We start from the raw sequence: 14,925 nt of genomic DNA on the forward strand, positions 1-14,925 counted from the left end.
CTGGAAACTTCCAGCCTCATGAAACAGTTGGGGAGGAAGACCTAAAACAGATGTTACTATGCCAGGCAGAAGGAGAAGACTGTTTTGGGGTTAATCACTAAATGGAATGCTGTGGAGGGCAGAACCCCTGTTCAAAAGAACAGTTCTTGTTATGCAGAGTTGAAGATCAAGGAGCACGATGGCGCAGTGGTTAGCACTGCTGCCTCATGGCGCCGGGCACCCTGGTTCGACCCTGGCCCTGGGTCACTGTCCGTATGGAATTTACACATTCTCCCCGTGTCTGCATGTGTCTCACCCCCACAACCCAAAGATATGCAGAGGGGATGGATTGACCACACTAAATTGTCCCTTAATTGGAAAAAAATAATTGGGTACTCTAAAAAAAAAATTTTAATTATGAAGATCAAGGAGTTATCAATGGGTGCTTTGCTGCTAGAGGTCCATGAAAGTATGCTCAGGAGATCGAGTGACAGTGACACTGTTCAAAAGGACACTGGAAGATTCACCCTGGGAGGGGCAAAAAAGAGAACCTGTTGAATCACTGGGAGATGTTTGGAAGCTTTAAATACAAAAGCAACATTATCTATTAAGAATGTGTAGTAAAATACAAATGTGGTGTGTTGTTTCATGTTGTGTTCAGAAGTTGGAAGGAAATATTTTTTCTGTAGTGTAGTGTTTAGTCAAAGTTTTTTAAATTTTGTTAATGTAAAAGTCCTAAAAGATCAAATCTTATTGTGTGATCCCTTTGCATGGGTCACTGGGAAATTCATATCTCTTTTTTCTTCATAGGAATCGGAACAAACATCTCAAGTATCTCCTCACGCCTGTAATTGATAAACTCTCCAAACATTCTACTGAGTCTACGTTGCACCCCCTCAGAATGTGTTTGTATCCTTCTGATAGTGGAGGGTCCAATACATTCCATCTGAGGCATCATTAAGATCTTCTACATTAACCCCCTTGTTATTGTGTTAAATAGATCTAGATACCAAACCACTGATTTAATTTCCTATTTCATTTTCCAATGTACCATTAATAGAGAAAGAAGGAATTGCATGATACCTTTCACAGCCTCAGGGCTTCCCAAACCACTGTCCAACCAGTGGACTATTTTTGAATTGCTGTCATTGTAACGTAGGAATGGCTGTCATAGCTACACATTAAAGGTCTCTCCACTTTCTTTTTTTTTTTAAATAATTTTTATTGAGAAATTTTGATTTTATACAACATTGACGCACCTTAGTAAAATTCCGAAAATAACAATAATATTAACAATCATATACATTCGCCCCATCCCCATGAACAACCCAGCATTTTAACAACAACGCAAATTAACACACTATAAAGTTACAGAATAAACACTACAATAATGCACCCCCCCCCCCCCCCCCCCCCCCCGGGTTGCTGCTGCTATTGACCCAGTTACCTATCTCTGAGCCAGGAAGTCCAGAAAAGGCTGCCATCGTTTATAGAACCCTTGTATTGATCCTCTCAGGGCAAATTTGACCTTTTCCAATTTTATAAATCCCGCCATGTCACTGATCCAGGTCTCCACACTTGGGGGCCTTGCATCCTTCCATTGTAACAGAATCCTTCGACGGGCTACTAGGGACGCAAAGGCCAGGACACCGGCCTCTTTCGCCTCCTGCCCTCCCGGCTCTACCGCAACTACAAAAATCGCGAGTCCCCACCCTGGTTTGACCCTGGATACAGCCACCCTCGACACCCCCTTCCAGAATTCTTCCAGTGCTGGGCATGCCCAGAACATATGGGCGTGGTTCGCAGGACTCCCCGAACATCTGGTGCACCTGTCCGCACCCCCGAAGAACCTACTCATCATAGTCCCGGACATGTGGGCCCGGTGCAGCACCTTAAATTGGATGAGACTAAGCCTCGCACATGAGGAGGAAGAGTTGACTCTCTCCAAGGCATCCGCCCAAGTCCCGTCCTCTATCTGCTCCCCGAGTTCTTCCTCCCATTTAGCCTTCAGCTCCTCCACTGACGACTCCTCCACCTCCTGCATTACCTTATAGATGTCAGACACCTTCCCCTCTCCTACCCACACCCCCGAAAGCACTCTGTCCATCGTCCCCTGCGAGGGCAGCAAAGGGAATCCCTCTACCTGTCGCCTAGCAAACGCCTTTACCTGCAGGTATCTGAACATGTTCCCCTGGGGAAGGCCAAATTTATCTTCCAGTTCCCCCAGGCCCGCAAACCTCCCGCCAATAAACAGGTCCCTCAATTTGCTGATGCCCGCCCTTTGCCACCCCCTGAATCCCCCATCCGTGTTCCCCGGGATGAACCGATGGTTGCCACCCAGTGGAGCCTCCATCGAGCCCCCTGTTTCCCCCCGATGCCGTCTCCATTGTTCCCAGGTTCTTAGGGTCGCTGCCACCACCGGGCTCGTGGTAAACCTCTTAGGGGAGAGCGGCAACGGTGCCGTTACCATGGCAACCAGGCTCGTACCTCTACATGACGCCATCTCCATTCTTTTCCACGCCGCCCCTCCCCCCTCCATCACCCATTTACGCACCATTGACACATTGGCTGCCCAATAGTACCCCAGAAGGTTGGGCAGTGCCAGCCCACCTCCATCCCTTCCTCGCTCCAGGAACACCCTCCTCACTCTCGGAGTCCCATGTGCCCACACAAAACTCAGAATACTGCTAGTCACTCTCCTAAAGAAGGCCCTGGGGATAAATATGGGCAGGCACTGAAAAAGGAACAAGAACCTCGGAAGCACTGTCATTTTGACGGACTGCACCCTCCCCGCCAATGACAATGGCAGCATGTCCCACCTCCTGAACTCCTCCTCCATCTGATCTACCAGCCTGGTAAAGTTATGCTTGTGGAGAGTCCCCCAGTCCCTGGCCACTTGCACCCCCAGGTACCTAAAGCTCTCCCCTGCCCGCCTAAGCGGGAGCCTACCAATTCCTTCCTCCTGGTCTCCAGGGTGCACCACAAACACCTCGCTCTTGCCTAAGTTTAATTTATAACCTGAAAAGGTCCCAAACTCGGCTAGTAACTCCATCACTCCCGGCATCCCTCCCACCGGGTCCGCCACATACAGTAACAGGTCGTCGGCATACAACGACACCCTATGTTCCTCTCCACCTCGCACCAAGCCTCTCCACCTCTCTGAATCTCTCAATGCCATCGCCAGCGGCTCGATTGCCAGTGCAAACAACAAGGGGGACAGGGGGAAACCCTGCCTGGTCCCTCGGTAAAGCCGGAAGTACTCCGACCTCCTCCTATTCGTGGCCACGCACGCCATCGGGGCCTCATATAGCAGCCTCACCCATCTAATAAACCCTTCACCAAATCCAAACCTCCCCAACACCTCCCATAGGTACCCCCACTCCACTCTATCGAAGGCCTTCTCCGCATCCAGTGCCACCACTATCTCTGCCTCCCCCTCAATCGCCGGCATCATAATGACATTCAGCAATCTCCGCACATTCGTGTTCAGCTGCCTTCCCTTCACAAAACCTGTCTGGTCCGCGTGCACAACCCCTGGCACACAGTCCTCTATCCTGGTGGCCAGGATTTTTGCCAGCACCTTAGCGTCCACGTTGAGGAGAGATATGGGCCTGTATGAACCACACTGCTGGGGGTCCTTGTCCTTCTTTAAAATTAACGAGATCAGCGCCCGTGACATTGTCGGGGGCAAAGTCCCCCCCTCCCATGCTTCATTGAGTGTTCGCACCAACAAGGGGCCCACTAGATCCACAAACTTTTTATAAAATTCCACCGGGAACCCATCCGGCCCCGGTGCCTTCCCTGACTGCATCTGCCCGATCCCCTTAACTAGCTCCTCCAGCTCAATCGGCGCACACAACCCCTCCACCTTCTCCTCCTGCACCTTCGGGAAAGAAAGCCCGTGCAGGAACCTCTCCATTCCCCTCCTCTCCCCCGTTGGCTCCGACCGGTACAGTTCCCCGTAAAAATCCTTGAAGACCTCATTCACCTCTACCCCCTTCCGCACCACATTCCCACTCTTATCTCTCACTCCAGCAATCTCCTTAGCCACATCCCGCTTACGCAGCCGATGAGCCAGCATCCTACTCGCCTTTTCACCATGTTCGTACACTGCCCCTTGTGCCTTCCTCCACTGTGCCTCCGCCTTTCTAGTGGTCAGCAAATCAAATTTAGCCTGCAGGCTGCGCCTCTCCCCCAACAGTCCCTCCTCTTGTGCCTCTGCATACCTCCTGTCCACCTCCAGCATCTTTCCCACCAGTCTATCCCTCTCACTCCTCTCGCTCCTCTCCCTGTGTGCCCGGATGGATATCAGCTCCCCACGAATTACTGCCTTCAGGGCTTCCCAGACCATCCCCACCTGAACCTCCCCCGTATAATTCACCTCAAGGTACCCCTCAATACTTGCCCGGACCCTCCTACACACCTCCTCCTCCGCCAACAACCCCACATCCAACCGCCACAACGGACGTTGGTCTCGCACCTCTCCCATCTCCAACTCTATCCAATGCGGAGCGTGGTCGGAGATTGCAATGGCCGAATACTCGGCCTCCTCCACTCTCGGAATCAGTCCCCTACTCACCACGAAGAAATCTATCCGAGAGTAGACCCTATGTATGTGGGAGAAGAAAGAGTACTCGCGTGCCCTCGGCCTCACAAACCTCCATGGATCCACTCCACCCATCTGATCCATAAACCCTCTCAGTACCTTGGCCGCCGCCGGCCTCCTACCCGTCCTAGAGCTGGACCGATCCAGTGAAGGATCCAACACCGTATTAAAGTCCCCCCCTATGATCAGACCTCCCGCCTCCAGATCCGGGATCCGTCCCAACATACGCCTCATAAAGCCCGCATCGTCCCAATTTGGGGCATACACACTAGCCAGTACCACCTTCTCTCCTTGTAGCCTGCCCCTAACCATCACATACCTACCCCCCTTATCCGCCACCACCTCCGATGCCTCAAACGACACATTTTTCCCCACCAGAATCGCCACTCCCCGGTTCCTCACATCCAACCCCGAGTGGAAAACCTGCCCCACCCATCCCTTCCTCAGGCGGACCTGGTCCGCCACCCTCAGGTGGGTCTCCTGAAGCATTGCCACATCCGCCTTTAGCCCCTTCAGGTGAGCCAGTACCCTCGACCGCTTCACCGGCCCATTCAACCCTCTCACATTCCAGGTGACCAACCGGATCAGAGGGCGTCCCGCCCCCCTCCCCCGTCGACTAGCCATAGCCCGTCGACTGCCCGCCCCAGGCCAGCACCCCCTGCTCGACCCCGTCCCCATAGCGACAACCCCTCACCTCTGTCCCCCCAGCCCCCACCAGCTCCTTCTTGACCCTACCAGCAGCAACCCGGTATTCCCCTTTCCCCCCCTCCCTTCCCCCCCAGGCTAGGAACCCTCCCAGCCGCGAACCGTCCTCCATTGTACTTCCGTGGGTCAGCTAACTTCTGCTGACCCCGGAAACTCCCACCAATAGCCCGACCCCTCCCGAAGTGGGATCATCCCCCAATCTATCCCTCCTCCTGGCACCGCTCCAGCGCGGGGAAGAACCAGTTAAGGCCCCGCCTCCCCCGTCACCATCTCCACCCCCCAGCCCCGCAGCGCGGGAAACCAGAGGAAAGCCCGCGCTTTCGCACTGCCCCACCACACCCTTCTGACGCAGCTCCCAAATATCCCACTCCATACCCCCACTCCGGCATAGAATACAACATACCCCCCCCGACCCTCCCCTCAAGATACACAGCCCAAACAATGTCCCACAGCACAAAAACAAAAACATAGCAGAACAACCCCTCCGTAAATAACCATATCAAAATTGCAAAAGTACTAAAACAAGAAGAAAACAACAGAAGAAAAAGAGAACACAGCAACAGCAGAATCCAGCACTAATATCTTACAGCCGACCTCGCAACCCCCAACCCCTAGTTCAAGTCCAGTTTCTCCGTCCGCACGAAGGCCCACGCCTCCTCCGGGGAATCAAAATAATAAAGCCGGTCCGAATAAGTTACCCACAGGCGCGCGGGCAGCAACATTCCGAACTTTATCTTTTTTCTATAAAGCACGTCTTTCGTCCGATTAAATCCGGACCGCCGCTTAGCCACCTTCACACTCCAGTCCTGGTAGATCCGCACTACCCCATTCTCCCAATTGCTGCTCTTCACCTTCTTGGCCCAGCGCAGCACACACTCCCGATCACTGAACCGGTGGAACCTCACCAGCACCGCACGCGGGGGTTCATCTTCCTTGGGCCTCCTGGCCAGCACCCTGTGCGCTCCCTCCAGCTCCAAGGGCAGATGGAGAGATCCGGCCCCCACTAGCGAATTCAGCATTACAGCCACATAGGCTGTCAGGTCCGATCCCTCCAGCCCCTCTGCAAGGCCCAAGATCCGCAGGTTTTTCCGCCTCATGCGGTGATCCAGCTCCTCAAAGCGTTCCCGCCACTTCTTGTGGAGTGCTTTGTGCCCCTCCACCTTACTCACGAGGACCACGGCCTCCTCCTCTCGTTCAATGGCCTGCGTCTGCAACTTCTTGATGGCAGCACCCTGGGTGGACTGAATCTCTGACAGCCTTCTGTTTGTTTCCTGCAGAGAGCTCAGTACTTCATCCTTGAATTCTTTAAAGCAGCGCAGGAGATCAGTTTGTTGTTTCTGGGCCCAGAGTCTCCACCCCTCTGGAGCTTTGTCAGTGGCAATCTTGGATCCCTTCCCCCGTTTTTTCTGAGGAGCTGCTGCTGTTTTTTCCACCTTTCCACTCCGAGTTCGAGTCATGGACTGCAGGGAAAGTCGTTCAGCACACCTTCCCCCACCGGGAGACGTCGAAAAATTTCCGTTTTGGGCTCTCAAAAGAGCCGAAAAATCTCTTTAAAACGGGAGCTTCCAAATGTGTGGCTTACTGCTGCATCACAGCCACCGGAAGTCGTCTCTCCACTTTCTGACCCTACTTCAACCTTACCATTTAAAGCAGATTTTCTTATCCCCATTACTTCCACAATCTATTCAGTCACATTTTTCTACAGTAAACTACATTTGACATTTGTCTACCCTGCTAGCCTAGTTTTGTCCTGCTTTGTAATAATAATAATCTTTATTAGTGTCACAAGTAGTCTTACATTAACACTGCAATGAAGTTGCTGTGAAAATCCCGCAGTCGCCACAGTCCGCAGCCTGTTCAGGTACACAGAGGGAGAATTCAGAATGTCCAATTCACCGAACAGCGCATCTTTAGGACTTGTGGGAAGAAACCGGAGCACCCAGAGGAATGCCAAGCAGACATGGGGAGAACATGCAGACTCCGCACAGATAGTGACCCGAGCCGGGAATTAAATCCGAGTCCCTGGCACTGTGGAGCAACAGTGTTAACCACTGTGCCACTGTGCTGCCCTCATTATCCCTCCCAATTTGTTGCACGAATAAATATTGTTTCCGGGGTATCATCAAAGCTACTAACCATTTCCAAATAGAGTGCTGTGTCTGTATTGTTACTGCTAGACAACACATTAACCTCCATAGCTATAGATGCCTGCATAACGGTGCCTAGAGGCTTGAAGAGAATGACAGGTGGTCGAAGAGGTCCAAGTTTCATCATCAGATCATGCATAGGAATGCCAGGAATCATCTGTAAAATAGCACAGAAAATATTTTGAAAGCAGGGTGACGGTCTTGATCCTGTTTTTCATTGGGCAAATCAGTTGAATTCATCAAGGCTGAACTTTAACAAAGGTACAGTAAGAAGTCTTCCAACATCAGGTTAAAGTCCAACACTGTGATGACTCACCTGATGAAGGAGCTGCGCTCCGAAAGCTAGTGATTCCAAACAACCCTGTTGGACGTTAACCTGGTGTTGTAAGATTTCTTCATGTCCAGTCCAATGACGGCATCTCCACATCATGGCTTAAAAAATGGTATCTGTAACACAATGTATTGAACAGGCATGGAAAAATATGCAGGTTTACATGAGAGCATGCACCTGCAAGCAAGAGTCTGCACACCACCTGGGGGTAATTGAGCAAAGTCTGTCTGATTTTCATTCCATTCCAATAAAATAGACTGAAGATCAAGCTGTGATCCTGATCTCCAGATAGTGAATGTGAAAATCACCCTTCATCAGACCACTTGTACTGTTGATATCAGAGGCAATAAAGATGTCTGTATCCATGCTGGTCAAGCCTGCCAACTGAATCAAGTTTCAGGGAGTTTAGTAATAAGTTGAAATTTACAAAGTAGTTGTCATCCTCATTAAAATTGGGAGCGATTTTCTTTTCTGTTTTCTTCACAAAAGTCCAATGAAGACACATTGTGTGTCAGTGACACAAGATTGCCATGTGCAAATGAACAGGCAGTTCCTCAGACTCTTCCTCCAAAGTGTTTACTAATTGTTTTGTCCACGCAGCCCATTATTAAAGATTGAAATGAAGACACACCTGCTGTAAAATGTTCGGCTGCTTGTCAGATTCTCTGTCTCCAAACAGTTTCTGTAATGATAAAGAAACCAGCCAAGGTGAATACAGCTTTATGCTTTCACCTACCTTCCTGACCTCCCCTGGCCCAGAGGAAGCACCTCGTCCTCAGGCACTTTCACAAGCCACTGGACACCTTTAGAAATTTTACCCAAGTTATTTTCTTATTCGTTTATGGGACATGGGTCTCAGGCTGTGCTAGCATTTATTGCCCATCCCCAATTGCCCTTGAGGGGGCAGTTGAGAGTCAACCACATTGTTGTGGGTCTGGAATCACATTAACACAGACCTGGTAAGGAAGTCAGATTTCCTTCCCTAAATGATATTAGCGAACCAGATGTTTTTTTACGACAATCAACAGTGGTTTCATGGTCATCATTAGACTTTCATTGAATTTAAATTTCACCATCTGCAGTGGCGATATTTGAACCCCGGTCCCAGAGCATCACTCTGGGTCTCTGGTTTACTAGTCCAGCGACAATACCACTACGCCACCACCTCCCCTCGAGTGACCACTCAACACCATCGCAGCAAGAGCCATCATGCCATTTGGCCATGAGGACCAAGATAGTGGAAACGAAGGACAGCAATTAGGGTTTGTGACCCAAGCAGATTTCCCTTCTAACTTATTCAGATATAATAAAGCCAATGTGTAGCCTACTGCCACAGCTCTGACAGAAAACAGAACACAACCATTCTGGGGTTATTTCAGGAAGTACTTTTTCACACAAAAAGATAGTGAACATCTTGAATTTTTGTCTCAGAAAGCAGCCAAGGCTGGAGGTCAATTGAAATTTCAAAACTGAGATTGACAGATTTATGTAGGAAAGGGGATTAAGGGTTATGGATTTAAGGGTGATAAATTAAGTTGAAATACTGTGCAGGCCTAATCTAGCTGAATAGCAGAACATGCTGCGGGTACAGAATGGCTTTCTCTTGCACCTTTGTTCTTACGAGATCAGACACTTGCGTACATATTACGGATCTGAAATGAGAGCACCCTCCCTGCCCGATATGCAGTGCCATTCAAAACGGCGTGTTGATATCAAGGGAGCTGATATTTAATGCTTTCAAATAAAAAGCTGCATTTCAAATGGTCCTGAAAAAGTCTGGAACTCACCAGCAAATCACCATCTGTGAGCTTCAAAGTCAGGCGATCGTCCTGATATGCTGCAAAAAGGAGGGAGTTGATCACTGGCTCCGAGACCCATAGATTAAACATTCTGGTCTCCACTCTCTCAACTGGGATGGCGCTGGACTTCTGTGTAACTGAAGAGTTCTTGTAGGAAACACTACCCTGTGAGACAAAACAATGGTCTGCAGTAAGCAGCGGATATCCAAGATTCACAAACACCAACACTGGAAGCAGTTAGAGAGCACGACATTTTGGGATGCAGCATACGAGTAATTTAAGACGTACCAGCTGAGGTTACCCTTGAAGGCCTAGGCTTCTCAACGTTGCCCCTCGCCTGAGATGTGGTGATCCTCAGGTGAAATCACTGCCAGTCAGTGCTCCCCCTCAAAGGGGAAAGCAGCCTATGGTCATCAGGGACTATGCCGACTTTGCTTTAATTTAACTTAACGTGTGGTAAGTATAATACGTTTGGGAGTAAAAAAGTGACTTTGGATCCATGGTTCCCAAATGTCCTCCAGCACTGGGATTTTCCTCATGTCATTTCTGGATCTGCTGTTGACTTAATGATAGAGATCAATTGCTTTAATTAGTCAACAACAAACAGAATGGCAGAAGGAAAATTAGATTGACCATGGTCCATTTTCACCGAGTAATCAATATGAGGTGATTCAGGGGTGCGCACCAGCATATTCACTTGATTCCAGTTGTTTTATTGATAGTGTAAATTATTGCACTGACTTGTATGGGAGGAGAGAGATGGTGGGGGAGGGGAATGAGATAAGAATCAATAGCACAGTCAGACAATAGAGACAAATAAGGTTTCTCTACCCTCTTGTGCAACATAGGACAATAAATAATAATAATAGTATAATAATCGCTTATTGTCACAATAATGCAGTTACTGTGAAAAGCCGCTAGTCATCACATTCCGGCGCCTGTTCAGGGAGGCCGGTATGGGAATTGAACCTGCGCTGCTGCCTTGTTCTGCAATACAAGCCAGCTGTTTAGCCCAGTGTTCTTCAAACTCGGGGGCGCGACCCGCGGGTGGGTCGTGGGCGGGTGTCGGGAGGGTCATGGAGCCGTACTTCGTGGCGCTCCCGATCACGCAAATCAGCCGCAGCAGCCGGCTTTTAATAATGCCGGCTGCAAGCAGCCTTCAAAATGGCCAAAACTATGCGCATGCACGCCAATGATCGGGCATGCATGCGCAGTGCGTCTGTTTTTTAAAACGGTCGCAGATTTTTGTTTTACGAGTTCCGGGGGGTTTTATTAATTTTATTCATGTATCTTATTCATTTAATTTTAGTTTTTTTCATTTATTTTATTCATTTTAATTTTTCTTTTACAGGTTCGGGGGGGGTTTATTTGATAAAATTTTACAGGAAGAAAATGCAGAACTTTGGACCGATGGAGACTCCATACTTTCCGACACCGGAAGGCTTCACCTTCATCCAACAGGTTCCATTGGAGGACCGTGTACGAGGGCCAAACGGACCCCAAGCCATTTCCTCCATTTTTGTCAGCAGCAAACAAGGTAAGAGAAAATGGTGGGTCGCTCAGGTCGGCCGGCGTGGGTCGCGAAGGTCAGCCGGGTTGGATCCCGATGGTTGGCCGGTTGGTAAAAATGGGTCCCCGGAAAAAAAGTTTGAAGAATACTGGTTCAGCCCACTGTGCTAATATGAATAAGATTAATAACCGTAACTCAGCTTCTGATCATAGATCATCATAGAATTTACAGTGCAGAAGGAGGCCTCGCCTTGGGTTTAGTACCTTGAGGGTGGATAAGAAGTTAGTCCTAGGGACGAGAAGCTCTTCTTAAATGGGGATGCTAAAAGTATGTCCTATGGCTTCTAGGCATTCCCTCAGAGAGGTAGAACTTCGTATGTACTCCATTTAGTGGTTAATGATTGTAGCAGTTTCTTCCAATAATCAGGCTCTAATATAAGTGTCTGTGATTACCCAAGGCAGGATCCCACTCAGACCAGGCTGCAGCCCCACCTGTGCAGGGATTACCCAAGACCGGATCCCTGTCAAAACAAGCCCTAGCCCTATTTGTCCAGAGATTACCCAAGGCAGGATCCCTTTCAAACCAGACCCAAGGCGGGATTTCCTTCAGACCCGGACCCAGCCGCATCCATCCTGGGATTCCCCATGGCGGGATTCCTTTCAGACCCGGACCCAGCGCCATCCATTCCAGGATTACCCAAGGCAGGATTCATTTCAGACCCGGACCCAGCCCCATCCATCCAGGGATTCCCCAAGGCGGGATTCATTTCAGACCCGGACCCAGCCCCATCCATCCAGGGATTCCCCAAGGCAGGATCTCTTTCAGACCCGGACCCAGCCCCATCCATCCTGGGATTCCTCAAGGCAGGATCTCTTTCAGACCCGGACCCAGCCCCATCCATCCAGGCATTCCCCATGGCGGGATTCCTTTCAGACCCGGACCCAGCCCCATCCATCCTGGGATTCCTCAAGGCAGGATCTCTTTCAGACCCGGACCCAGCCCCATCCATCCTGGGATTCCTCAAGGCAGGATCTCTTTCAGACCCGGACCCAGCCCCATCCATCCTGGGATTACCCATGGCGGGATTCCTTTCAGACCCGGACCCAGCCCCATCCATGCTGGGATTATCCAAGGAAGAATTCCTTTCAGACCCGGACCCAGCCCCGTCCATCCTGGGATTCCCCAAGGCGGGATTCCTTTCAGACCCAGACCCAGCCGCATCCATCCAGGAATTACCCATGGCGGGATTCCTTTCAGACCCGGACCCAGCCCCATCCATCCTGGGATTACCCAAGGCGGGATTTCTTTCAGACCAGGATCCAGCCTCATTTTTCATAGGTTGTCCAAGACGGGATCACTTTCAGATATGGTTTGTTTAACTCTCGCCAACGTTAACAGAGAGTTTAAAGAAAGAATTTTCAGTGTTGATGCACGATCAATTGTATGATACAACTGTGGCTTTATTGCAGTAAGATGTGTGGCCTCCCACAGCAGCTGGCAAAATGGCTGTTGGATAGAGGACACGTATATTTATACTCCTCCTACTGGGCGGAGCCAGCAGGCAGGGGCTACCGGCGAAGCTGTAGTACAAGTCCTACCTTACATCACATAATACAGGTGTAACAGTGGTTTACCACAAGTGTTAAAGAAAAAGTGTGTGCGGCCTTTCGATAAAGTCCAGCGTGACATTTTAAAGCAACAGTAGTGAACGGTGTTGCAACACTATATCATTCCATTACATTATCAATCGGAACGGTTCCACTGTATCTATATTAACTTCAGATCCAGTCACTCACACATTCTATTTATTTATTTGTGTGCCCCCTTCCCACCATTCCTCAACAGTCAACCTGCCCTCCAACTGCTCCCACCTGGTTTTCTTAACTGACCACAAAAAGAGACGCTGGATAGTCCTTGATCTCTCTCTTCTCTGCTCAGAGTGTCTCATCCTCTTATTGCCCCTCTCTCCCCATGGCTCCCAGCCTCCATTCAGTGCCTCCGACGTGTGACCCAAGCCGGGTAACTCATCCCACCCCCATGTGGCAATATGTAAATGAGCAGTTACCTTACCACACCCCCTGTGGTGCACTTGTGTCTTTACATAATGCGGCATATAGGGCGGCACGGTAGCACAGTGGTGAGCACTATTGCTTCACAGCCAGGGTCCCAGGTTCGATTCCCGGCTTGGATCACTGTCTTTGCGGAATCTGCAAGTTCTCCCCGTGTCTGCGGGGCTTTCCTCCGGGTGCTCCGGTTTCTTCCCACAAGTCCCGAAAGACGTGCTGTGTACCCGAACAGGTGGCAAAATGTGGCGACTAGGGGCTATTCACGGTAAATTCATCGCAGTGTCAAAGTCAGTCTACTTGTGACAATAAAGAATATTATTAATTATTATTATGTCAGGTTCGTATTCGTAATAGTAAGACCACAGAGTAAAGGTTTTCAATGGGGTTCAGTATAAGTCAAATCAAAATAGAAGGTGGCGGATTTTCACTACATTATTGAAAGGCTGCAGTGAATTTTCAAGTTGGTGTTTTGCACAATTACCTCGTGCCATGATTCAATGAATCTTGAAGTAATTAGTGGGTCAGCGGTTAATTCGATACTTGTGGCAATCTCTCCATCCTGTATGAACTGTGCTGTGTGTATGAAGAGAGAAGTGCTTATTACAAAGAAGCCACATTGCACATTGCACAGCTTTAAATTATTGGCCTGGCAACTGGTTCTGCAGGACTGGAAGAACCAAGTTCAATCTTGACTGACGTTTGTACGTGAACTTTCCCTCAGGGAGAAACAAATTGTCTAACTTCCAACACAGGATCTATGCAGGCGACTAAGCTTCACCTTCATAGCAATCCTTGCCTCAGAGTCAGCAGGTTACAACTTCAAACCCCACAATGGGTTTGACTAAAATTATCCAGACTGGTGCTCCAGCGCTGCACAGAGGGTGCTCTGGATTGTCAGAGGTACAGTCATTTGGATGGGACATTAACCCACAGCCCTGCCTTGCCTGCATAAGTGAACCTGACACGATTCAGAGAGCTGCAAGATGTTCTCTCCTGGCCAATATTCCTCCCTCAACCAACACCCTCACGTCTGGATTAGAAACTGCATTTGGACCTAGATAACAGGAGTAACTGTTCTTCAGAAAGAAATCCTTTGGTTACGAAATAATTTGAGGTGTCTTGCGGAGGCACCTTTTTTAGACCAAGATCTTCCTTTCATAGAGAGAAAGAGAAAGAAATAATAGTGGCCAGTGCTTTTCCTTCCTTTATTAAAGATCAGTCATGATCGTGTTGAATAGCGGAGCAGGCCTAGAGGGGCTAAATTGCCTACTCCTGCTTTTCATGTTCTTGGCGTGGATTCTCCATTGCCTGATGCCAGTATTGGGATTCCCGAAAAATAGTGGGTTGCCCGTAAAACAGATTTGCCAGCAGCAGCCTGCTACCCATCCCGCGCCAGCAGGAATATGTAAATCAACGTTAAGCATGCAAATACATACAATGAACGGGCTTGAGGCTGGAGTCTTCCCCCTCTTCCCTCCCCCACACACCGTGATGCTCCAACCCCTTCATCGAGAACTCCATCGGGCAGCTTTGGTGCGAATTTGGGCAGACGCAGCCCTGTCACAGTGGAGCACGGGGGGGGGGGGGGGGGGGGTCAAGGGGCTCAGGCCACTGATGAAGTGCTCATTTTCCAGGCTGCAGGGGGGGTGGGGGGGGGAGAGTCCCCCTAGGGTCCTGGGTGTTGCCCCACCCCCCTAGCCCTCCCATGAGACTTCCCCATTAGACCGCCCATCCCCATCAATCAGCCCTGACTGAAAGCTGGAGCAGTCCAGGCAGTATAGT

General features: G+C 49.7%; 1 protein-coding gene across 1 annotated transcript in view; it reads right to left on the reverse strand.

Moving 5' to 3' along the window:
* The window catches only part of LOC119971396 (cholesteryl ester transfer protein, plasma), a 58,933-nt gene that overhangs the window by 14,289 nt on the left and 29,719 nt on the right, over positions 1–14,925 (reverse strand). Inside the window, exons 8-11 of the mRNA XM_038806871.1 lie at positions 13,625–13,716; positions 9,556–9,732; positions 8,400–8,450; positions 7,427–7,594 (exon numbers count right to left, since the gene is read on the reverse strand). Of these exons, the coding sequence (XP_038662799.1) occupies positions 7,427–7,594; positions 8,400–8,450; positions 9,556–9,732; positions 13,625–13,716 (488 nt within the window). The remainder of the gene's footprint in view (positions 1–7,426; positions 7,595–8,399; positions 8,451–9,555; positions 9,733–13,624; positions 13,717–14,925) is intronic.

The sequence above is a fragment of the Scyliorhinus canicula genome, chromosome 9 (genome assembly GCF_902713615.1).
Source record: "Scyliorhinus canicula chromosome 9, sScyCan1.1, whole genome shotgun sequence".
Classification (NCBI taxonomy): Eukaryota; Metazoa; Chordata; class Chondrichthyes; order Carcharhiniformes; family Scyliorhinidae; genus Scyliorhinus; species Scyliorhinus canicula.